This window comes from Nestor notabilis, unplaced genomic scaffold (genome assembly GCF_000696875.1).
Source record: "Nestor notabilis isolate BGI_N333 unplaced genomic scaffold, ASM69687v1 scaffold77, whole genome shotgun sequence".
NCBI lineage: Eukaryota > Metazoa > Chordata > Aves > Psittaciformes > Psittacidae > Nestor > Nestor notabilis.
In genome coordinates this window covers 39,687-66,036 of record NW_009937763.1, presented here as the reverse complement: position 1 = coordinate 66,036, position 26,350 = coordinate 39,687, and the positions used below count along the sequence as shown (strand labels likewise).

General features: G+C 45.1%; 1 protein-coding gene across 1 annotated transcript in view; it reads left to right on the top strand.

Annotated features, from left to right (window-relative positions):
- The window catches only part of ROR1 (receptor tyrosine kinase-like orphan receptor 1), a 61,601-nt gene that overhangs the window by 2,436 nt on the left and 32,815 nt on the right, over positions 1 to 26,350 (top strand). The window contains exons 2-3 of the mRNA XM_010018994.1: positions 10,923 to 11,210; positions 12,933 to 12,963. Of these exons, the coding sequence (XP_010017296.1) occupies positions 10,923 to 11,210; positions 12,933 to 12,963 (319 nt within the window). The remainder of the gene's footprint in view (positions 1 to 10,922; positions 11,211 to 12,932; positions 12,964 to 26,350) is intronic.

Sequence of the window (26,350 nt, the reverse complement as noted above, 5' to 3'; positions counted from 1 at the left end):
CAACCCAAACCAGTCTGGGATTCTATGGCTGATGTATCTAGGAAACAGAGCAAGGTGGCCGGGGGCAGCATGGGCTACCTGCCTATTGGTGTCTGCTTTCTCCAAGATACTCTCCACGCTGCATTGTATCAGCCAGGGTTCAGATGTCCCACCCTGGCTCCATCAGAAAGCAGCAGCTCCAGAGCTAGCAGAGGCAAAGCCTGGAGTGACATCCTGAATGTTGAGTCATCTTACTGCTCCAAGCAAAGTTCACGCTTTCTGTGCCAGTGCTGAGCCTGTCTCTGTAATGAGCCCGTTTTCCACGTTACTTCCATGGCACCTGTTCCTAAGGTATATTGACAGAAACACCTAAAATCCTTTCCCACTTCTAATCCACCTGGAATGCTGCAATTACCACTCGCTGGGCTGAATCCTGCATTCCTGGGGGATTACCAGCCCCTTTGCTAGACCTGATTAGCATTTAGACTGCTGTAAGTTTGCACACCTAAATGTGGATTTACATAGATGATTAAAATACATTTGTTGCCCAAAAAGCTTAGTCAGAGGGGCGGGTTCTCCCCGTGTGCCTACAAGCAGAGTGAGGAGCACGTGTTCTGTCTTGTCTAAGGGAGAAGCGGGGGCTTTCATGTGGGAGCTGCTGGTTCTGCTGAAGGTCTTTGATTCTCTTGGTTGTATGAAGCCAAATACACAGCAGCACATGCTGACTCAGCGGGTTGAAACCTCAGAGGGGAGAATTAGGCATGCACTTAGTTTCCATTTCTTCTGCAAACAAGCACCTCAAGGAATCAACATCCACTCGTCTTTGCTGCACTCAGCCATGAGGTCACGCGGGAGTCCCAGTAAACCTCATTTTCAAGCCTATTAAGTTCACCACATGAAAGTGGTTTCCAGCCACATTTCCCAATTAAATGGCTGTCTGCTTTAAGTGGCTCTACCTGCTGCTAGTTGGAAATGAGCATCTCTTCCTCCCACATCCCTCCAGTGTTTGGGAAGGAGGAACAAGCTCATAGCCTCGCTAAACAATATTCCGCCGTTTGAAATCACGACTTAATGTGGTGCTTTCCCTTCGCTCAGTGAGTTCTGCTGTGATTATCTTACAACTGAGCCCTATTCAGGTTTCCATGTCTATGAAATAAGCTAAATTGACAGCATTAAACAGTTGCCTGTTTATTCTTTTTAACAGGAAATGAATTTAAAAGAGACGCAGCCACCCGTGAAGAGCTGTTGAAAGCAGCGATTGATGGGAGGGAGGAGGTGGTTTCTCACCAAAACCTTAAAACAACAAACAAACTGGGCATAAAAAATATCAAATAATCACTATTAAAATAGGGGAAATACAGCTATGAGCGTTTCTCTCTTTTCCGACGAGTAAATCATGGTGTGCAGAGGGAATGCCAAGAGGGAAAAGAGAAATGAAAGTGGGGTTTAATGAATATTTAATTGTATAAGGAGAAATAAGTGAACTTCAGGGGAAAAAAGAGGGTCTGGCGATAGGAGAGACCCATCTCAGTGGCAGGATGTCTGTCACCCTCAAGCTGCTAACTGAGCTGTCCCTCAGGATGGGGGAGCCTGCAGCTGCCTGGCGTGTGGGAGATGTCCAGTGGGGACCGTAGCTCATCACTTTATGAGGCTCAAAGTCCCCTTCCATGGGGGTTCCTACAGGAGGGACCAAGACAAGCAGCCCTGAGCATATTATAATCTTTCTTCCCGTTGCTGAAGGCACTCTGGTCTCTCATTTCTCCTTGCCCCTGCATTGCCTGCCCTCTCCCCCTCTCCCTTTATGCTCTGGGACGAGCTCATGCTCCATCTCTTTGAGGAAGCTGCTGATTTGCCATGAGCTTTTCTTTTCCCTGATCCCTATTTAAAAAGGTGCAGAGCCCTTCATTCAGCTGCTTCTCTTCCACAAACACAACTGTGGAAGGGTTGGCTTTTCCTTCCGTCAGATGTCGGTTTATTTACAAAGAAATAGATAGGTCTGAATTTCAATGAGAGCCTATTTACATCTGCTACAGTGGAGGAATTGTTTGGGACCTCTTCATCCTTAGGCAAGGATAATACTGCAGTCTTTGCCAAGAAAGAGTCAGCTTTGAAATATTATTTTCTTTTAACTGTAAGTAGGATTCAACCTCAGTGGACGTTTAGTCTACAGGACTGGTAAGAGAATGATGCCGTCACTGCAGCTTCCCCTGACCAGGTCCTCCCGGTCCCCCGTACCCATCTGCAGCCTCCTTTGGAGCTCATTTCATCACAGCAGCTCCCTGCCCATGCACAAGGATATGTCCTGGCCATGGCTGAGCCAGAGCTGAGGACAGCATTGAATGAGAATCCCAGACTGGTTTGGGTTGGAAGGGACCTCATCCAGCTCCAACCCCCTGCCCTGGGCAGGGACACCTTCCGCTAGAGCAGGTTGCTCCAAGCCCCATCCAGCCTGGCCTTTAGGCACTGGAGCTGCTCTAAGGTGTCCCCTTCAGGAGCCTTCTCTTCTCCAGCTGCCCCAGCCCGGCTCTCTCAGCCTGGCTCCAGAGCAGAGCTGCTCCAGCCCTCGCAGCAGATCTGTGGCCTCCTCTGGCCTCGCTCCAGCGGCTCCACGTCCCTCCTCTTAATGTTACCTCACTGTTGGTACCTCCTTCTCTTCACTTGGTCCTTCAGTTTCCAAAGAAAACCTGTTAGAGTGAGTTGTTGCGTATGCTGCCTGTTTTCCTTTCCTTTTCATGGCCTATCTGCTTTGGCAAATGAGTCTAAAACATTAGAATGATTCAGGGCTTGAGAACCATTTTCATTTTGAGACATTCATGATCCCAAGCCCGGTCTTTGAGCTCCCCACCCCTCACAGCCTCTCTGTGTAGCCCAGACCTTGTGGTCTCTGCTGCGGTAGCACTTAACCAGTCTCGTGGTGTTCCAGGTTTTGTATGGAAAGCAAACATCCCCTGGGGAGCTTGGCAGCAAGAGTCAGGATTTTGCAAAATGCCCCCCAGATCACTCAGTGGTTTCTGGCTAAGCTGGGATTTATCCTTAAGTATTCAAAGTAATATCAATACAAGGATCACCTACAGCAAGCATCCCTCCCCTGGGCATCCAGAGCTGAAAATAACTGTGGAAAGCCAAACCAGGGGATGGGAGAGCTGCTGTATCTGCTCCACCAGCCTGTCTTTGGCTCTGCGTGTCGTTAGCGTCTTATTGAACATTCAGAACATTCTCTGGCAGGGTGGGCTGGACAACAGCTACAGCACACGAGCAGGCCATGGAACACAGAAGTTGCTGCAGGACATGCTGGTGGGTACAGCCATGCTGCTGATGGACCTTTTGGGTCTGGGGGCTTCCTGAGGTGTGAAGCAAGCCTTGCCATCCTGACTGACGAGTCCAGGCGAAAGCTGTCACCTTGGTCTTTCGTCTTTCAAGGCAGGGAAATGACCTGGCTATGAGTTGTTGTAGCGAAAATCCTCCTGTTGTCCCAGGGACAGTTTGCCTCTTAGGCAAGCTACATCTTAAAACAGGAACAAACCCAACCGTGGGGAAACCCAGGTGGATCGAAGCCTTCTGCCCGTGGCCCCTGTTCTTTAGAGACTTCCAGATCCTCTTTAGAAATGAGGGGATGTGAATTTGATACCCGTGGTGAAAGGGGAGGAATTACAGCTTTCACATTCATGCACAATTTACCTTTTTATTTGCCTTGATTATCTGGGGGATATTCAGTAAACCAAGCTCCCCTGATGGGGCTCAGGGTTCTCATTCTATTTGTGGGGTCCTGTTAGTAGCGAGGCCGTAAATTACGACGACTTTGTTTGAACATTTTTTTAGGCACAGTACATTAGCTCCTTTTGTTTGCTTTTCCACTGAGGGAGCGTACGTTCCTATTTGAGAGTTTGTGTTGCTCCAATATCTCATTTGTAAATAATACAGGGTGTGAAATTCGAAGGTCACGGGACACAACCTGAGAAAGAAACCACCCTGTGTAACACTGGGCCTTCATGGCAAAAATCTTCCACCAAATGCTTCACTTACAGTGTATTTTTTAGGTAAGCTCAGTGTGTGCAGTGAATATCTGAGCATTCTACATAAGGTAACTATATATAACAGCCTTTTCCCGGCTCATCCAGCTATCTTTGTTTATTTGAAAGATTGATAGATCAGAGGGTCAAGGGACGTGTTTTATTGTAAGTTTCTGTTCCAAATTTCCTGACATTTTTGGTTCTAAAAAAAAAATAGACCTTTCAAAGGCACAGAAAGGACTAATAAGAACCAGATCCTAAAGTGATGCTATGTCAAAATGTCAAAAATAACAGCTTTTCTTTGACTCTACAGCATTAATCTTAAGGCACATACCTTTCCATACACCCTTCCTTTAATAGCTTGAGGTTTTGTACGTGGCTCTTTACTGCAAAGCAGCTTCTAAAGTGACAACAAAATCCCTTGATGGTTTTCGGTAGTTGGGTTTATAGCTGGATGTGGACGTTTGTTTACTTACTCCAAATCACTTCTTCTTTTTTTTTGTGATAAAGTTTAGAGGCTTCCTACTTGTGCTATAAAAGTGGTTCCCAAGTAAAGAAAAGCTTCATTTCCCCTTGCCAGATTATAGCGCTGAAGCCATCAGAGAGACATCTGTCCTTAAACCTGAAAGGTGACTCGTAAAAGGAGAGGCAGATGTGAACTCTCAAATGCATATATTCAAAAGAATGTATGTTGGTAGGAAGGGCAGTGAGTTGTCCAGTTCCTGTCCAAAGGCACTGGGATTCAGGTGCTCAGCCCCAGATAACATCTGGGAAGTCCAAAGGCATCTGTGCTTCCCTCCTCGTTGCCCAGTGCAGTCTCTAAGGTGCTGATTATCAGAAAGCAGCAATTAATTCTGAGAATCCCAAATACAGTGAGTGTCACACTTGGACATCTGCAAAGCCATAAAGCCTCAGGCAGTGGTCAGCCTGTTCCAGTTCAGTAAGTTATCCTCAGGTGGAACTAAACCCTCTAGAGAGTGTCTGGGAAGAGAAAGCCCAACATACAGCTGCATGTATCCTGAACTGAGTCTTGCACATACACATCCCTGAGGAAACTGAGCTGGGCAAGCAAAGGCAGTGGAGTATTTCCTGTTCTCCCAAGACAGTTGACATTGAATATTTCCTCATGATTGTCTGGACTTCTTTAACTTGGATACTCCCCATATAGGTTGCCAAATCATGGGTTGAGTGTGGTATCCCTTTCCTCCCACTGTCATTCCTCTACTTTTATTCATTAAAAATAAGTGAAATTCCAGCTGAGAGTCTTCCTTTTGCCCCTTTTAATAACAAGGGTATATTGATCAGACCCACGGATCAGACCTGCCAGGAGTTGTCTTCCTTTGTGAGTTATGGGCAGATCAAGTAATCAATGGTTAATCCTTTTTCCAACTGAGAAGTATGTGCTCTGTCTATGGCCACACTTCAGTCAGAAATCCTGCTGGTTCCTTCTTCAGCTTAAAACTCAAGTTGATCGAGCATATGGAACAACCAGCAAGCCCCAACAGCGACTTCCTTCAGGCTGGGTGGGCTCCGTGTTGTTGACTTTCTGCAAAGATATTAATTCCATATAGAAAATTTCCAATGAGCTGAGCATAATGATGGGCCGATACATGTGGGTACGGAGCAGGTCCAAGTGTATCATAGAATCCCAGCCTGGTTTGTGTTGGAAGGGACCTTAAAGCTCCTCCAGCTCCAACCGCTGCCCCGGGCAGGGACACCTTCCACTAGAGCAGGTTGCTCCAAGCCCCTGTGTCCAACCTGGCCTTGAACACTGCCAGGGATGGGGCAGCCACAGCTTCTCTGGGCACCCTGTGCCAGCGCCTCAGCACCCTCACAGGGAAGAGCTTCTGCCTCAGAGCTCATCTCAGTCTCCCCTCTGGCAGGTTCAAGCCATTGCCCTTGGCCTGTCCCTCCATCCCTTGTCCAAAGCCCCTCTCCAGGTCTCCTGGAGCCCCTTTAGGCCCTGGAGCTGCTCTAAGGTGTCCCCTTGAGGAGCCTTCTCTTCTCCAGCTGCCCCAGCCCAGCTCTCTCAGCCTGGCTCCAGAGCAGAGCTGCTCCAGCCCTCGCAGCAGCTCCATGGTCTCCCCTGGACTCATGTAGCATCAGACTGGACTAATCTGGGTGGATCCAAAGCTCTCAGTGAATGGAAATGCTTCTTTCCAGACTCGTATATTAAATTGGGCAGACTATATCAGCCCCTATGATATGCCCAGAGGGTTCCTCCTTTAAACAAAGAATTAAGCTTACTCTCCTGTCCAGCAGCTGGAAACGGTGTCCTCACAGCTGTAGGTTTGCTTGGGAAAGGTCTGGAGATGTTCCTTTCATGAGAAGTGTGTTGTTACATGTCTATAATGAGAAGTAACTTGGTACTCTCTGTGGTACCTGGATTAAAGCTGTTTTCAGGCTCGCCATGGTTTGAATGGAGACTTTGATTTTAGCTTTTCTGAAAGAACAGAAGTGCATAAAGAAAAGGAAAAATGAAACAACAATTCTTCTCATAAAGTGAACATTTCAGGGTCTAATCCTGGATCCCCATCATGCTTTAAACACCTACTGAAATCAGAAACATACAGCTCACGCAGTGCTGCGGGGGGAAAAAGGGCTCAAAATCCTCCTCCTAGCAAAGAGGGTGTTACTGCTCTAAGACGTGTCTTTGGTAATTTAAGATAGAGTAACCGTGTGGTCACAGAGGAGATTAACATTCCTTGGCTGGAGAGGACGAGCTTTTATTTTGAAAGCCACCTGGGTTCCACTTAAAAGCAGTGGAATGAATCCTTCAGGATTTATGATGGCTGGGCAGGCTCCTATTTAACAATGTCAAAGCGGAGCCGTGGAAATACACACACTTCCCTCCTTCGGAGGCACGCAACACACTACATTTTGTCCTTGCACAGCTGTTGCTGTTCTGTAACATCAAACCAGCAGAAAGGCTGGCCATGAAGGATACCTAATATTTGGATTTTATATGCAGTGTCTCCAATTTATGCGCTTACGATCATGAAGATGACTTATGATGTGTTGTGTTTGCATTGGCAACGGCTCAAACCCAGAAATATATTTCAGGCTTGGCTTTCCAGATATTATCTCAAGTCATTTAAAAGTTCATTATAGGGCACCCGCTAGTGCTGCTATAGTAAAGGGGCTGTCAGCATTTTTCCAGGGTTTATAACTCAGCCATTAGAAGGAAAAAAACCCTCTGTGGGCTGAAACTTGGCGTTCGGGGTCTAGGCCCAGCAGTAAATTGTTTTTACAAATTAAAAGAAAATCAGTTTGACTATTATTAAATTAGAGGCGGGCTACATTTTATTTAGAACCTTTTCAGGCTACTCTCCCCTTACTTCTCTAAATGAAAAGGTTTCCAAAGTGGTTTTATAGAGTGCTGCTCTCAGATACCGACCGGCTTTTGTTCTGTTTCACTTAAAATATAATAAGAGTGCTTCTCCCAGCATAGCACTTTTCACCTTCAAAGTGCTTTATGAGCATTATCTCATTAATGTACATAACAGCCTCCCCATGATGTAAGAGGGATTATTATCCTCACTTTATAGATGGAGAGACTGAGCCAAAAGGTTTAAGGCTGTTTTTAAAAGGACTTAGTTGCACAAATCCCGTGTGAGCTCTCATTGGCTTTTGGGTGTCTACCTCCCCTTGGCTCTTCTAAAACTCACAACTGAAGTGATTCACCCCAAGACTGCTCAGAGCCAGGATTAGAACTCAGACTTTCCAATGGCTAGTGCCACTACATCAGTTAATTCTCAGGAGCACACTAATTACTTTGTACATAAGAACCGTGGTGTTTCTAAGGAATTATTCTCTAAGTCAAAGGGAGTCAACATGGAGCATCTGAGGAGCTCCGTGATGGCTGGGAGGCTGAGAAATGCAATATGGTGAAACATGGTGTGCTCTAAGACTATGGCCATGCAACACAGTGTCTTCATCAGGTGTGCAAGCACTGGGTCCATCCCATTTTATCAGCCCTGTTCACCTCCTGCTGGGAGCACAAAAGGAGGATTTACAATCGTTTTCCTTGGCCTTTGGTCCCAGAAGGAGGTGTAAATGCTGATGGCAATAGGGTGATCTGGACAGAAACCCGGCTGCAGGCAGGAACTATTGGATATGTTCTTTGCATAGTTGTTCTAAAAGGAAGAGGATGGTGGCAGTAGAGATTTGGTGAGTTTTGGGAGATAAGAGTTAGGCACAAGTGTTAAAAGTAGAATTAGGCTTCTTTTGGGCCCCTCCATGCCAGGCAAGACCAGCAATGGATGGCTTCTGTGCATGCCAGGGAAGGAATGCTTGTAATTGTGTATGCCTCAGTAACAGTCCAGAGTTTTCTGGGAGCATTGTGAGACATTCAGCTCATTTTCAACTACACATGTGTGAGAAATGTCTTCTCATGAAGCTTCCAACTGCTCAAAACCTGCCCTCTTTAAATCTCCTCTCTGATGATCTGCTTTTTGTGATTTGGATGTGAAATGTATGGATTTGAGGACTAAGCTAAGCTGACTTTAGCAGCTGCATTTTGGTTTAGTATTTCTGTAGTTGTGGAGGAAGGCGGGGAACGCGTAGAGGAGTCAGAATCATAGACTCATAGAGTCATGGAATGGGTTGGGTTGGAAGGGAGCTTAAAAAACATTAGTTCCAACGCCTCGGCTCCTGATGCTGGGAGGCTGTTCCTGTTTGTACCTTGGAGAAGTGTCACCATAGCTCTTGCATTACAACCATACTTTTTCACTGACTTATTGTTGCTACTGATACTTCAAAATCCTTCTTGAGCCTTTGGAAACATACACTACACCCTCACTCCTTTATTTGCCTCTCCTGTATACCACAGGACCTTTAAAATCCTGTCTTTACTGTGGTGGTTGTCATTAAGACCGTCACAGGACTGAGGCCATCCTGTTTTCTGGCTGTGTTATACTGTAGATGTCTGAACCAGGCTTTGAAATGTTATCAGGAATTGAATAAATGACTGTGGTACAGAAATATTACATTGGATAATTAAATGTGGTTATCCAGTTCCATGCTATTAGTGTGACTTTATTAAACCCAGATTGTGGAGAGAACCCAAGAACACATGTGCTGACTTGGATTATGCTTCGCAGGGAGCTTATTAAGATAGCAACTCAGAAATAGATCTGGTCTTGCCATGAAGCTTCCAGAAGTGATTTGGGATAGCTGGAAGGCCAGTGTGACACCCCTTGGACCATCCAAGAGCCGTTGGACCCTGTTGTATGTCTTCACTGAGGGCTGTATCTCTGCCCTTTTCACTCCATACACAGATTTCCTGACTCATGAGACCCATGGGAGCATAGGTAAGAGTTGTGTTTTGCCCAGTTTCATACATTAAAAGGCCAGTTGGCCAGTGAAAAATCTATGTGTGGGCAATGCCTTTGTGCTAAATGTTTGTCCTCAGGACCAAATGAGAACAGGGATGCCTTTTATCAAGTGCTGTGCAAGAGCTTGTGTGCTGAACAGATTAAATACAAAGGAAAGAGATGTCAGTATACACAAAACATAATGAAGGGAGTATCTAATAAAGCCATGATTAAAGTAAATAATGAAGGGAAGTGGATTACTTAGGCAAGTGGTTGGCTAAGCTGGTTTTGTACATGCTGAGGGTTTTTTTCATACTTGTAGGCAGGCTTATTCCTGGGGTTAACAGTAGATGCACTTGAGAATGGTGGAGCATAAGCAGCACAGCACAAGTTAACTTACCAACAGGCTTTCCTTGACCTCCCAGTTGGCTCTGAGAGCACAGGAGCAGAGAACAGACTCTGGATGTCTCATTCCTTGGCCACCCTGCTGAGACAGGCAGCAGATGATAATGGAGTTTGGCTACTAATGACCACCTTAGATTTGAACCTGTGACACGGAGATGAAAGTCCACATATTCCATTCCTTGTCCCAAATCCATCCATCTTGCTCGCTGCCTTTGAAGGATTTAATTAAATGCTGAATACAGTTAACTGGAAATAGTCCTTGCCCTGACCGATGCAGAATGAAACAGCACATGACAGGAGAAGGCAATGCTCACAGATGGATTAGAAGAGATTAATTTTGCTAAGTTTTGATTTAACATTCTCTATCTTAACAAAGGAATTCTTGATCTTCTGCTTGCACCTATCATGAGACCTATTTCAGTTGAAGATAAACTTAGCGAGGGAAACACAGAGTAAGAATAAAGTCTCCATCTCCTAGATATGATCCTTATTCCTCATCTGTGCAGCTAGTGCTTACAAATTCATTGGTGTTGTACTGTCTACACTGCTCTGTGAATTGATTATAAATGGCTTTGAGATCGTCACTTCTGAATGATTCTTTTCATATATTCCTGTATTTTGTGGGTCCTAACCTGAGCAGAGGCAGATCTGCATAGGCAGAGGCATCAAAATGAGCAGCCAGATTTCTAATACCTGTTTTTCATGTTTATAGGTTAGCAAAACGGAAGAATAAAAAGGAAAAGCAGTGTTACCTCCTTCTTCTGTGTCGAATGAAGCCAAATAGGATGAAGGTGGTGAGGCGCTGGCACAGGGTGCCCAGAGAAGCTGTGGCGGCCTCATCCCTGGCAGTGGCAGGGGCTTGGAGCTGGATGCACTTTAAGGGTCTTTCAAACCCAAACCAGGCTGGGATTTTATGATACGTTGACAACGTAGAGAGAATCCATGGGTGTATGAAGGAAAAGAAGTCTTCAAAAATGCAGCATTGCTGTAGTGCCATGGAAATTCCAAAATTTGTTCCTTTTATTACCATACAAAACTATGTGAACCTATTGCCTGCCCTGAAACATCAATTAACAACTATTATTGCTTTCTGCAAAACCTGATAGCCACTTCCTTTGTTTCCCTTTCAAAGACAAGCAGGAGTTTCTTTAACATGGCATTTCCTGAGCTGGAATTCTTCATTTACCCTTTTTTTTGCCCTTTTACTTCCCAGACTACTTCTTGACGCTCGATGAACCGATGAACAACATCACCACCACCCTGGGGCAGACTGCAGAGCTGCACTGTAAGGTTTCTGGCAACCCTCCTCCAACAGTGCGTTGGCTGAAGAACGATGCTCCGGTGGTCCAGGAGCCCCGGAGGATCTCCTTCCGTGCCACAAGCTATGGGTCTCGCCTGCGGATAAGGAACCTTGACACTACAGACACTGGCTACTTCCAGTGCGTGGCAACCAACGGCAGAAAGACTGTTTCTACAACTGGTGTGCTCTTTGTAAAGTTTGGTGAGTTCTCTCTTTTTATGCTGTTCAATCTTAGAGAAACAGCTCTGGGGAAAGGTGTGTTTGTCCACGGGAAATGAATGCACTGGTGGAGTAGCATCAGCTGGTCTGATTCAGCCTATTTCTGGGATCACCTCTGGGGTGACAGTTTATCCTCCAGGGCAGGTTGCTCTTTGTTTAGCTCAGATGCTGGTGTTGGCAGCTGTAGTGGTGGCTCTTACTACATGAAAGCCCACTGGGAGCAGGACTGAAACACACAGGTCACTAAGCAGCAATGTCCATTCATGTGCTACCTGGGTGGATTCAGACCAGAGGAGAAGAAATATTTTATTCTCAGGTGACCTCCTTTGTCTCTAATAAATGAGAAATTTCAACTTGCAGTTTAGACTGGGGGTATGTTAATGATACATATAGAGATATATATACATTATACACACACCCCTATCAGGTAAAATAAGCACTTTTTCTTCAAAGTGTCTATTGAGATAATCACCTTCAAAGCTGATCTTACAACTGAGAAGATTCCAAACAAGAAACAGATTTTATGTGTCTTTTCCACCTCCACATTCAGAGGGAAGTACTTTACTGAGATGAAGATACTTGCACAGAGTCCTAGTTAATCCTGTTAGGAACTGGACAAATAACACAAGTCATGTGTGTGATGAGTTTCATAGTAGTTTTTCATCAATCTGCCACATTTTCTAAATTATAATAAGAAATTAATCATTAGATGTTCTCATAAGGCAGTTGGCTTTTAGCTTGTATCTGAAATTGAAGAGATCTTTGTATGAAAGGGTTATATTTTACAGATGCTTAATATTATACAGATGCTTCTGTAGAAAACTGTGAGTGTTTTTCTTTTTTTATGACAGAAGCAACATTGAATCTCACAGTTTGGTTTCTAGAGCAAATACTCGTTAGTATGAACTCCCCTGAAATCTGCTGCAGCCAACTCTTGTGTGGTGAACATGCTCTGCAGCCCCTCCCCAGCCCTTCCAGTAGTTGCCAAAAGCACCAAGGGCAGTAATGACAAAACCCTGAACTGAAATTGAACCTGCCAGAGGGGAGACTGAGATGAGCTCTGAGGCAGAAGCTCTTCCCTGTGAGGGTGCTGAGGCGCTGGCACAGGGTGCCCAGAGAAGCTGTGGCTGCCCCATCCCTGGCAGTGTTCAAGGGCAGGTTGGACACAGGGGCTTGGAGCAACCTGCTTTAGTGGAAGGTGTCCCTGCCCGTGGCAGGGCTTGGGACTGGAGGAGCTTTAAGGTCCCTTCCAACACAAAACAGTCTGTGGCTGACTCTGTGGTTAACCCCCTCAGCCAAAGCTCGCTGAGGTCAGAGCAAATTCAATCAGTGCATCTGAATCAGGCTGAGGATGAATTTCCTGGTAAATAATGAAGACTGATAGGGGGAAATGATGCTGTTTTCTCCTTACATGCTTTTGTACAAGCCTCCTGTGGATTGCTGTAACCTTCTCTGTGATGGACCGTTGAAAGGCGAGGTGCCTCACCTGTCTATTGTCCTGTCTGTGCTGCTTTGCAGACAGTCACTGCTGCAGGATATGGTCTTGTCTTTGGCACTGACAAACTGCGACTTGTCTGTTAAACTACATAAACCACATCCAACATGACAGACTGTTACTTTTATCTTTTAAAAGGTTTTCAAAAGCTTCCTGCTTGCTCCCTCCCCATAACTCATCACACTGTTTTTCTTCTGTCACTTTTCCAGGTCCCCCGCCAACAGCAAGTCCAGGATCATCGTAAGTTGTTTCATGTCTGTTATGTCGATTCATTAATCTTGCATTTCAGCAGTCAGAAGTTCATTTTTCATTTTGTGTGACAGGACCACTTTTACATTCCACTTTAAGTCAGATAGGCTGGTAATTTATTATAACTGAATTATCTGTCTCGCAGATACATTTTCATGTTATCATGTCAACTCCTATTTCTTACCCTAGACTTCTTAATTTCCTCTGTTACTACCTTTAGATCCTCTGGTGCCTTCAGTCTTTGAATTGATTTCAGTGTACCTAACAAGTATCAGTAGGAACTGATCTTCATACATGTCATGGCCCAATGTGGAAAATATTTATCACTATACGTAGATTTTACTACCTAGGGGCTTCTTACTGATTTGAAGGGGAGTGATGGTTGTAAACTGTATCTGTCTGTACCTGTATTAGTGTAACTGTCTTAAAACTGAGTTGTAAGTATCTTGAAGCTTGGGTTTGATTCCTCCTGTTGGGCCCATGTTGCTGGGTGTGAGCACTTGCCACATGGATGTGTTTTGGCAGGGGAACTTTTGTCTTTGGTAGCTTTTGAGAGCATATGTTTATCTTCCCCCCTAGTTTCAAGCTACATGATCAAACTTGCTCGCCTTTTATAGTCTCTTATCGTTTCAAGTGTGATCTTCAACAGTTCTGATGTTTGAATTGGTTTTGTGATGGTGCATCCAACTTACTCATGTCCTAAATGTATGGAACAATACTGAAAGCTTGTCTGACCTGGTGAGGGAAGCTGCCCCATCAGAAGAGAAATACAGTGCCAACTAATACTTAAAATGAAACTATTAATACAGTTAACAAAGGATGCAAAAGCTTGGAGACATGAATGTTGCTGACTGTCCCTATAGAAGATCATTGACAAAGTATTGTAGAGGATATAAGTTAGGGAAGCATCTGACCACAGAAGGACATGCTAGGATGCCCTCTAATGGAACATCATAAAATGGGGTTTTGTCTTCCCTTTTGAAGGTACCTGTTGTGAAGTGACTGAGTTCATTTTGGAAGGGGAACTCTTTGTGTGGACTTTGGCTCCATTTTGTGATTGGGGTGTTCCGGGGTGGAAAGCTTCATGGTACTGTGGGACATGGGGGCTGTTGTGCTCTTTAGCAGTTTGGATACTTAGTTAACGAGGAGATGTATATTTAGTGTCTACTTCCACCTAGTTTGGGTGTTCTGTAAGTTGTAAGGTTAAACAACACATCCTTGGTGGTCAGAAACCCAGGGGAGAGCAGTGTGAGCACAGAAAGCAGAGAGCTGGGCTGGAAGTTCACTGTCAAGGCCACTCAGGATTGCCTCACTTGTTTAAAACAAAAAGGATTTGGGAACCTTTTCCTCCTTTTACTTTCTGGCAGGGTTTGGGGGGGTTTTTGCCCCCCTGCAAAAGGAAGACCACAATTAAGTAGCTAAAAGCTTCACCCAGTTATGGAGAAGTAACAGCAAATGGTCCCTCTGCTTCAGTGAGTGTTGGGCTGAGCTCTAAGGTGATGTCTACACAGCATCATCCAGACCATGAGGAAGAAACAAACCAGTATCACAAGTGTTAGTTTGGATGTATTACACTCTGCCTGAGCTAAGCACCTTTCTGCTAGCTTAACGTGGCCCTGTCTTATTCTGCGTGTAAAGCCCATGTACCAAGGGAATGAATAGTCACAGTTTTCTGAATGCACCATATGAAACGTTAAATTGGCTTTAAAGTAACTTCATCCAAGATTTGCATTTTGTTTTCAGTGTTGGTGTACATGTGTGCAAGCACAAAGAATATGAAAAGGTGAAAAGGAAGTGAGGCATCCTCTTTAGTAGTTGACTTTAAAATTGTGCCTTATAATTTTATAACCATAAAAGATATTTAATCACACTTCATTACCCTGGGAGGTTGTGGGCTCTGTCTAGTGAGAGGTCACGTTATATTAAACATTGGAGAGAAACATGCAAAGAAACGTGCAGAGCAATCTCTGTTTCACTGAATGGAGAACATTTACATTCCTTGTAGAAAACCAGGTTTAATCTATGAAATAAGAGAATAAGGAAGGAGCTTATGACAGAGAAATTGTGAACTTGGAACTCATACTAAATGAGAGTGAAAAGAAGGTCAGTGTACATCATCTTGAACCTACATTACATAGGTGTCACAAAAAAGGGTTTGAAGGACTACTGGTTAAAGGCACTGGTACTGCCTTTAGCCCAGAGAAGCTGTGGCTGCCCCATCCCTGGCAGTGTTCAAGGCCAGGTTGGACACAGGGACTTGGAGCAACCTGCTCTAGTGGAAGGTGTCCCTGCCCGGGGCAGGGGTTGGGACTGGAGGAGCTTTAAGGTCCCTTCCAACACAAACCAGGCTGGGATTCTGTAATTCTGTGATTCTATACTCACCAGCACAGCAGAACAGAGCATTTTATACAGCTTTTCTAAATCTTCTTGTCTGAAAAGCAAACTTATGTAAGTCGTTCTAGAGATTAGAACATCATTTTCTGGTATTTTGATTGTAAATTTCTTCAAATACGGCGAGAAGTTGGAGCCTCCTCCCTGTGAGACCCTTCAACTACATCAGCCCTCAGACTGTGGTGGTGTTTTGTAGTCTTGATGCCATTTTAGGACTTCTCATTGGTATTACATGAGCTAGATAGTTGTGAAAAATACCTGCTTTTGTTTGTGAAAACCACCTCTGTCTATGCCAGCCTCAATTTTCAAGCTCCAGGGTGATAGATGTACTACATGGTTGACCTCTCTCGCCACCATTTAAGACTCATGGGAGTCCTATGGGGGAACATTTTCTTCAGGAATAGTCACGGAAGCTGGGTCATAGAATATCTTCCTGACATTTATTCAGAAATTAAGGCTTTGGTCCTAGTGCTTTGCCAAAGTGGCTGTGGATCCACGGGTTCAGCTCACTGTGGTTCCCCAAAAGCAGGTTTTGATGGGAACCTGTGTCTCTTCCCTCGCTATGCCAGCTGACACTGATGTTGCTCTGAGCAAATGGACGCTCACCATGCTTCATCATAGGGACATACCATAATATCTTACAGTGTTTAAATGAAGGCTAAATATGGAAAAAGCACTTTGAAGGATGTTGTGTAAATGAAAACTCACACTTGGATAATGTTTTTGCCTTATCAGCATGAGTTTCTTCCCCGATGATAAGGCAATGAACAAACTCAGTGGCAAGCAGCAGCCTTGTGCAGTGGGCGTGCTTTTCCCATGTTGTCTTTATCAATCTACCATGAGTGGAAGGTTCTGTTCATTTCAGGGTTTAATTTGAGGATCATGTGTTTAAAAAACTCCATATGCTCAGCACTTTTTCCTTGTGTAATTTATAGGCGCCGAGTTCTGCCCTGATGTGATGGCAGGAAAATAGATGGGCCAACTGTAGCTGAAAGAGTAAAAAGGTTAACTGGATGACTTCTGTAAAAGCACACAGGCAATGCTGGATAACATAATAACTCACGTGTGTGTTACATCCTTATTCTCTCTGCTTTCCTTAAGCACTGTTAGAGTTAGCTAGAGCCAAAAGTCTGATTTGCAAATCAGTGTGAAGCGAAGGGAAGGAACTCCAGCAGAAACACACCACTTGCAGTCCATAAGGAAACCAAGAACCCAAAGGTATTGCTGCAGCGTCAAACACGGGCTGACCTGAACGTCCTTCCTTTAACTCTGCTGTGTTTGGCAAAGGTCAGCTTTAAACCCTTATCTGCCAGGCCCTGGAGTTACATTCCATTAACGTGCTCTGGTGCTCTTGCCTCCCTGACGTAGCTTGAAGAAGCTTCTTTGGTTTCAAAGAACCCCCCAACCACGCTCCTGCTTTATAAATAAATCATTATTTTATCTGTTGGGTTGCCGGAAGGTGCTACAGATACAGCCCCAGCTTCAAGCAGCTCAGTGAGCTGTGGGGAGAGTGAGAATGCCTGTGTCCTGCAGTCCGGATGTGTGCCCCGGGGCTGGGCGCCTGCGCTGGCTCCGGCTCTTGGGCTGCTGGAATAGTTTCCATGAAGTGGATGGTGTCAAGGGCACCTCCACAACAGCAGGAGTCTGGAGGGGGGCTCTTGTGGCAGATAAGTCAGGTCTTGCAGGCTCTTGGTGTAAGAGGCCACCATCAGCTAATGTGGCCCTTTCTTTGTTCCATGGAATTTATGAATGCAAACTCAAATTGATTGAATAACTTGAGGAAGATCAAAGGGAGCATTTTGCAGCTAACTCATGTGTCAGTGTACACTTGTGCAGTGCATGTTTCTGTGTGGGTCCATGTATTATACACGTATATATGCGCTGCTGTAGCAATCACTTCTGAAAATTCCCTGGAAAAGCATAACTTTAACATTGTTTTTGAAGTTCCCATGCTTCACATCACTTTGAAACTCAGTTTTTATCCATCATCCATGGCAAGGTTTGGTCCTTTAAGGATGTAGAAATGTGTATCTTAACCTCAGGCCTCTGGTTGCTACAGAGATTGGAATCAGAAGGGGCTGAGGTCAGAGCACAGCAGATTCCTGGAGATGAGAGAATTTAATGTAACAATAGAGATACTTTGGCCTGGGAAATGGTTGTGTGCCCAATCTTTTCCATTATTATTGTCCTTTTTTCCCCATTCTGTATGGTTTCCTCTACTTGGAACAATGGCCCCGTACTTGCCCTGAACTTCACCCACTCCAGGAGAAACCCTTGGTGCAAGTCACAGAAGAGGGACTGTAGTGATAGGACAAGGGGTGATGGGTTCAAACTTGAACAGGGGAGATTTAGGTTGGAGATAAGGCAGAAGCTCTTCCCTGTGAGGGTGCTGAGGCGCTGGCACAGGGTGCCCAGAGGAGCTGTGGCTGCCCCATCCCTGGCAGTGTTCAAGGCCAGGTTGGACACAGGGGCTTGGAGCAACCTGCTCTAGTGGAAGGTGTCCCTGCCCGGGGCAGGGGTTGGAGCTGGAGGAGCTTTAAGGTCCCTTCCAACCCAAACCATTCTGTGGTTCTATGATTCTATGAAACAAGAGGAAGGGGAGCACACTTGAGCTGTGTTCGAGAACTGCCACAAGAGCTATAGTGGTAAAGAAAACAATAATGCCATTTTACATGGTCCAGTCTAAAAATGAGCTAGACAAAACCTGCTGGAGTGTAATCAGTGGGAAGAGTTCAGGACAATGCTCTGTATGTTCTGCATCAGAAAACCACACACCATTTATTGTGTTGTTTCAAAAAAGGCTTAACCTGCAGGTGAAATAGGTCACTCAACAACACAGACTTTTGACTTTATTATAGTGGGAGCATCAGAACAGCATGGAATACTCCCAGAAGTATTCTGTGTGTTGACAGGACATGGTGCTTTACGTTTTAAAAGAGAAAGACTACTAATTCATCAGTGTTACTGCTCCTGGATGTGCAGGGGTTTACTGTGTGTCAGAGAGACATGGATGAAAATCAGGCTGGATATGTATGCTAGAGATATGTATGCATCTCCTGAGTAGGGTATATACAGTCCTTGTGTCAGTTTTGCTCTTGAACAGTCCTTTTATTCTTAACAGAGCCTTTTCTGTATATATAACCTAATTATGGCATTGTTTTGTTCTTTATTTAACCACTGGGAATGAGGAGAGAAGAGACTAAGAAGAGAGGAGAGGGCTGTAATTTTAAGGGGCATTTGATTCATAAAATCAAATGGGGTTTGCAAGGCTATTGTGAAACCACAAACCCCACCGGAGTCTCCCATCCTCTTTTTCAGTGATTAAAGCCTTTTTTTGATTTTTAGTTAAACACATCTGGGTTTTTTAGTAAAACAGATCTTTTATACAGTGGCTCTGTGTGGCTGGTTGTCAGCGTGATTCCCTCAATGAGACAACGCACAACCACTGGCCACCATCCAGGTGAGACTTGGCCAACTCTGTGTTTGATTGTGGATTGCAAAAGGTAACAGAGAGTCTTTTTCCCCCTTTTGGCCATAGAAACGAAACTTTATAGAAGAAAAAGTAGTGATAAAGAGGCAAGAATAGATGCACTGGAGAACCACTCCAGCAGCATCCTGAGACCTACCACAGCACCTCAGGCTCCTGCATCTAGGCTGGGTATCATGCTTGACCCCCAGCATCTTTGTGAAGGAGGTGTATTGATTTCCAGTCCTGTAACATGTTTTGTGGCTGTCACAGAAACTCCATCCCTGTTACTTAGTGATGGAAGGAATCTTGAATGAGAACTGCGTGCGAGTCCCGTGAGTTTTGGTGCAGGATCTTTTATAGCCCCGCTGCGTGCTGGTGCAACAGCTTGTCCATGCAACATACAGGATCTGAGACACAGCTCGAAGTGGGATATTCTGTGTGGAGGCCAATATAAATACATTTGTGCAAAGAACTCATGCAGTATGAAGATGAAGTCTGAGTGGCTGATGCTGACAGAAACCATGTTACGTTCTGTTACATTACTTCATTGGAGTGAAAATAATACTCCCTTAGTTTTGCCAGGCTCTGAGGGGCAGATTATCTGCTGTGAGCATGCCAGTCATGGGACCGAAATGTTTCCAGGGAAAGCTGGGCTTGTCCTCTTCACTGGCTCTTTGATCTGGTGCGCACTCAATCTGTTCTGCCACTGTCTCACCTTATCCCTTGTCCTGATTATTCTGCTGTGGTTTTCCTTGTGACATTCCCGGAGCATCACGGACAATAAGGTGACTGCTGACTGTGTATGGTTCAGGAGGGAACGTGCTTTTAGGCTTCCCTGAGCAAGCAAAACTAAATGAAAACCTCTGGGTAAATGTAGTACAGAATTTAGAAAGCCACATTTGTGTCTTGTATTGAATGAATTGGCTACAGAGAGTATTCTAATGTGGTTTATCTACTCAAGGTACTTAAATAGCTAAATATACACATTATCTGAGAACCCCAGGATCCTTTGCCTCTTTACCTCCTCTTATCTCCCAGGCCACGTATGGGAAACTGAGCCCAGAGTAAGATTAAAGGTGGGTTTCAGTTGCCTTAACTGCAGCTGTTTGTGTTACTTCAGATGCAGCTGAAGTCACACTTGTCTGGGTTTGACACCCTGGGGTGATTTGCCCAAGGTATTGCATGTGCAGCCTGTAATGAAACAGAGAATCGATCTCTGGCTCTGGAGGCCACAGAGATTATTGGGCACAATAATCCAGTGACCAAAACCTGTGCCACCAGAGTATTGCTCATCTTCTGCAGCCGTGCATCATGCAGTGGGTTTCGCGTGGGCAGTGCAGCAAGAATCCAAGTTGTTTGCCCCAGAGTGGGTTAAGTTGTATTTTGTTACGCTGTGCCAAGCAAAACTGGCCTATTTGGAGAAGGGTCGACCTTGGAAAGTGCTTTTCACTTTGGAAAGGGTAACTAATCAATGTCTTTACAAATTTTAGCTGGAGTGTTCCACTCTTATCTGCCTGTAGTGCAAACAGGAAACCCTCCTGCCCTCATGCAGCACGAAGGAAAGGTATGACACAATGTGGGGACATGGTTGTATTACCTGAAAACAAAGCAGTTACATTGATGTCAATATTTTTTTAAGTGGGGAAGGAGAAGAAAGAAGAAAAGTCCATTATGACTTGGAGACAGGGAGCCAGAGTTCCCTAATGCATTTTTGTAGTACAAGGGGAAAGACAATGTGCTCTTAAGAGCTGGGTTTGTTTTCATTGTGTGCAGGGTCACCCATAGCAACTACATATGCAAGTAAATGTTTGGTGTAGAAGTGGCCTTTGTGAAATGCTGCAGTCAGTATCTGAAGAGTATTTGGACTATGAGTCTTCAATACAACCCAGTTGCATAGTCAGGTGGGTTGTCCAGGTATTACAGCCCATGGTGGAAGTGAAGATGAAAATATGAAATTGATTTTACTTGCTTAGGAAGTGCTCAGCATTCAGGGTTTTGGAAATACAGGATAAGGTCTTCTGCCTTTTTCTATTTAGCTGCTTTTTCATGGAATCCCAGACTGGTTTGTGTTGGAAGGGACTTTAAAGCTCCTCCAGCTCCAACCCCTGCCCCAGGCAGGGACACCTTCCACTAGAGCAGGTTGCTCCAAGCCCCTGTGTCCAACCTGGCCTTGAACACTGCCAGGGATGGGGCAGCCACAGCTTCTCTGGGCACCCTGTGCCAGCGCCTCAGCACCCTCACAGGGAAGAGCTTCTGCCTCAGAGCTCATCTCAGTCTCCCCTCTGGCAGGTTCAAGCCATTCCCCTTGTCCTGTCCCTCCATCCCTTGTCCAAAGCCCCTCTCCAGGTCTCCTGGAGCCCCTTTAGGCACTGGAGCTGCTCTAAGGTGTCCCCTTCAGGAGCCTTCTCTCCTCTGGACTGCATTTCGGATGTTAATTCAGCCTTACTGTATTAGTTGCACTGAACTTGTTTGGCCACGTTTGATAAATGCTGAGGACAGCACTGAAACACGAATTTACGCTGTTGTTACAAACTAGGCTCCAATAATCTTATTGTGACTCTTTTGACACTGTGATTCCAGGAACATTTCAAATCCCACACAGGAACCTGGCGGAGCCTGATCCATGAAGTACAAGTAGAGCATAGATTTCCCTTTCTCTAATTATCAGAGTTGATTGAAACACTTAAAGAAATCCTGTAATTTCATGATTTGACCCTGAGTTACAGTCTCTCCGTGTATGTACTTTCTGATGGATTTGAAAAAGGACCAAAGTTAGGATCGTTTTGAAGTTTCTTCTATTTGGCAACAGAAAGGAAAAAATATAATCAGGAAAGGCTGAAAAGTTGCATTGCTTACACTGATCATCTCCTGCAGCCTGCAGGGTATTGTGGTTATGGAGATACTCTTTAACCGTTGCGCACAGTTGGCAATCTGCCTCTGATTAATAACAAACTGAGTCTCGTGAGTTACACCAAATAGTCCGACCTGCCAAGTATTGTTCCTATTAATGCTGTATATCCTTAATGTCACACAGAGGCCTTTTTCCCACTGATCCCCGTGGCAGGAGCTGTCTGGGTAGGAGTTCAGTCCACCCCAGGACTGTGCTATGAAGCTCCACATTAAGAATGCTTGGGAAAAAAGTGTTGGATTGGATTAAAACATTGAGCCTTCAGTATTTGGTTTTATTCCAGGTTGAAGTGAAGCTGAGACCATCAGGGGTTTTTTCTCATCAAATAAGTGTTGTGTAGCCCCTACCCCAACGTATATGACTAGGGAGGAGGAAGATGCTGTCTCGGCTGTAGAGCAGAGGTGTGACCTGGTTTTCCCATATTTCATGTGGTCATTCCAGATAACAGCTATTTTGAAGCGAATCCCAAAATTCCTCCTGGAGCTGGTAAAAGATCGCAGCAGCAGTTTCATCCAAACCACTGAGTTCCTGTGAAACATTCCAGTTTTCAGAAGATGAGGTTTTCTCTCCGAGACAATTTTCATCAGAAAAATAAAAGCTCATTTTGCTTTAATCATAAGGGCATTTTAAATGGCTTAAAAGCATTTCTTTGAGCCTGAAGGCCGTGACAATATTACAGTAACAATTAATTTCCCCCTTCCTGCTCTGCGTCAGGTTCCAGTAGTAGCTAAACAGAGCCTGTCTGTGTGCTGCTTTGTTTTGGAAACAACTTGCCCTCAATGTGTGTCCTGTCCTCAGAATGAAAAAATCATCTTTTAGAGTGTCTCTGATTCCCATGGGATTAGACCTGGTTTGTGTTATGCTCAGACAAGAGGTTATCCTAAAACTTGTGACAGAGGTTCTTGGTCTCTTGTTTTATTTGTATGTATTTACCTCCTTTAGTGGCTCTTTATGAGCTGCTAAAATAGGTATGGGTGCTGCTGTGTTGGTGAGGAGGGGTGTATGTTATGAAGTGCCAGAGCCTCCTCCCTCCCAGTCTCAGGCTTTTGGATTTTTCTGTTCTTATTTCTATTGTTCCAGTATTTAAAGGGTGGCTACAAAGAACATGGAGAATCCCTTTTTACAAGGAGTCATATGAAAAAGATACAGGGTGATGAGCACAAGTTAATCGTGGGGAGATTCTGACTGGACACAAGAGGAACATTTTTCCCAGTGAGAACAATCAGCCATTGGAATAGTGTCCCCAGGGAAGTGGTGCACTCCCCAGCATTGGACATTTAGGATTCAGCTGGACAGGGTGCTGGGACATCTAGTCTAGGTCATGCTTTGCCTAGAAAGGTTGGACCAGCTGAGGTCTCTTCCAGCCTGGGGTTCTGTGATTCTGTGATCCTGTTTTGGGGTTTGCTGGTCTATCTTTAGCTGTTTAAAAAGAAAACACACTAAAAAGCTAAAAGACTGGAAACCAACCTCCTTGTTTTCCCTATGGTGGCATTACGGTCAACATAAGACTTTGGCCTTGCAGGAGAATACATTACTTGAGTTCCTCTTCTCTGGCTGTTGCTTCATGAGCACTACTGCCTGGTGTGTACAGGTGTTACCTCTGGGGAGGGAGGTAGAAAGGTCTTTAGATGTAGGAGGAAAGAAGGGAAATAATTGTACAACCTGTGTCTTTTACTTAAGAGTATAAAATGATTCCTACCTGTCATGGAGTGAGTTAAATGTAGCTAAGTCAGGAAACTGAAATTGTGAATGAGTTATCTTTACTATGAGTTTCTGAAAGGGAAAACTGAACTTCTGACACATGGAGCAAGCGTGTTAAAAGCATTGTATGGTCTTGTTGTACTTCAAACCCTGCACCTTGTGGTGGCCAAATGTTGTTACAGCACTTCCCTGGGCTTTGGCCATTGGCACAGCCATGGGATCTGGGCAGGTGTAAAGGGAGAAATAAAGAAAGAGTCAAAAATTTCAGGAACCAGTTGATGTCTGAGGTCATCTCCAAGGTACGGTGAGATTCCCCTATGCTATAAGGCCTTTAATTACAAGGGAAATCCTGTTTAAAGGCCTGTACTGTTTCTGTGGTTGTACTAACATACCTTTACTAACCAGGTTAGTAAAACCTCAGTGGCCAAATCTCAATCTCCTTCTCATTTTGTTCTTCTCTTTTCATGCCCAGCTGCTGCTGATCTTCCTTAAACAAATCCTCTTGTGCTATTTTCAGTTTGTGCTGCTGGGGAACCGATGAGGGATCTGTCAGAGGTTCATCAGATCGGGATGGCATGTGGAGGCTCAGCTCTGGGCACAGCTTCAAGCAGGTTTTTGGTTTAGCTATTAGCTGCCAGCCTCACTACCAGCGGGCCGAGAAATGGATTAAGATGAAACATTTGGAACATAAGAATAGTGAAAGCTCCGGTTGCTTGTGGTAGGAATTACTCAAGAGAACAAAAAATGGTAATAATAATAATAATTACAGTTCTCCAAACAAAGCGTGGGGACTGGAGGGGGAGAGGCAGCTCCTGTGGCCTCTCTGCAGTGGATTTGTTTCCTCTTCCAGGCTCTCTTTCACCCACATGAAAAGTCAGCTCTGTCCATATGTAACCCCTTTCTTCCTGCCCCCCCCTTCCCAAGGGCTGTTTAGGCTTCTCCTTGCCTTTCACATGGACTCAGCACTGAGCCTTTGCTTTTTGCCTTAATGAGACATCCCAGGGCTGGGAATTCGGAGCCGTGTGCTGATCTGCAGCTTGTCTTCAGAATCCCTGTCCCAGCCAGGAGCTGGGCAGCTGCAAAATTCCCTTCTTTAATCACCCCCCATGCATTTTCAGATACTCTGATTTCATAAATGGTTCAGTGATTATGGGGTGTTTCTCCTTCCCCCATGAATAATGTACTATACTTCCCTTGGGCTGGCCTGATGTGCCTGCTGGGAGCAAGCTCCTCCACTCCCAGGGGAGGATGAGTACGAGCATGCTCCAGGTGCCCCCGCGCTCACATGGGTCTCTCTGGTGAAGACCAGAGGAGGCCCCGGAGCTGCTGCGAGGGCTGGAGCAGCTCTGCTCTGGAGCCAGGCTGAGAGAGCTGGGCTGGGGCAGCTGGAGAAGAGAAGGCTCCTGAAGGGGACACCTTAGAGCAGCTCCAGTGCCTAAAGGGGCTCCAGGAGACCTGGAGAGGGGCTTTGGACAAGGGATGTAGGGACAGGACAAGGGGAATGGCTTTAACCTGCCAGAGGGGAGACTGAGATGAGCTCTTGGGCAGAAGCTCTTCCCTGTGAGGGTGCTGAGGTGCTGGCACAGGGTGCCCAGAGAAGCTGTGGCTGCCCCATCCCTGGCAGTGTTCAAGGCCAGGTTGGACACAGGGGCTTGGAGCAACCTGCTCTAGTGGAAGGTGTCCCTGCTTGTGGCAGGGGTTGGAGCTGGAGGAGCTGTAAGGTCCCTTCCAACACAAACCATGCTATGACTCTGTGACCACCTGAAAATCAGCAATTTAGAAGGGCCACCCAATGCCATTGGCAACTACATAATCAGCCAAAATGAGTGTTGTGAGCCAGAGCCCTGTGACGAAGGGGCTGTGAAAGCCCATAGAAGCTGGAGGAACGGCCTGAGCTAATAGCACAGCTCCTTGTTGCAATGACATGTCAGTCATGTCGATCCCAAATTAAAACTTTACCCTCGACTTCCTCTTCTTTAGGAGAACCAGTGGTTTCAGTCTTGGGGCAAGTGTTTATTCAGTCTAGTAAAAACATGAAAAATGAGAATAAATCTGCACTGACCCAAGGTGCTTTCACTGCTGCACTAGGGTGTAAAACCTCTAGAAGGAGTTTTCCTATTAAAATAACATTGTTGGGCAGCTTGCCTGTGTGGAGTTACCTACTCAATGGCAATTTGTGTTACTCCATCACAAAGTCATTGAGTGCAAGGAAGAAGATTATAAGGTGTTACAGTATTTATCCTGATAATTAAAACCACGCATGACACACTAGCTTTGGCACTTCAAAGCCATAACCCTGGGCGACTTCAAGTACTGTAAAAGGAGTTAATCATTGATTTCAGAATGTGTCAAGTTTACTGATCTTGTTAACAGGAAAATATGTGTGGTTACCTCGGTGGGGAAGGAAAGCAGTTATCATCTGACCTGTTATTAGCTGGATGCTATTATTGATGCCTGAGCCAACAAAGCTCCGTGTTAAGCAAAAAATGAATCACAAATGTTACCCTGCCATAGTTTTCCAGGCAAATTTCTTGTGTCAGTAGATTTACTTTAAATAAATAGATTTTCTCACAGTCCTGATTTTGCTCCAGATGAATGGGCATATTCTTTTACCACAGTTCTGCCTGGCAGTTAGCACCAAGAACACTTAGCAAGCAGATCCCCTTTCAAGGTTCACAGCTAGTTTGGAGACTGGGAGGTTTTAGAGGTCAGAAGAGACCATTGCAGTCCTCCATCTACACAGGCTGTAGTACTTCTCTCAAGTATGGAATGTTCCAAATCCAGTCTTTTTGAATTAACTAAGGCACATCCTTGGAAAGAAGAAAAAGAAGCATCATGTTGATTTGATCTGTCTTTAGCTTGTGAACATGCTAACACTGTGTCAAGTCAAATTCTATGCTTCCTGTCAG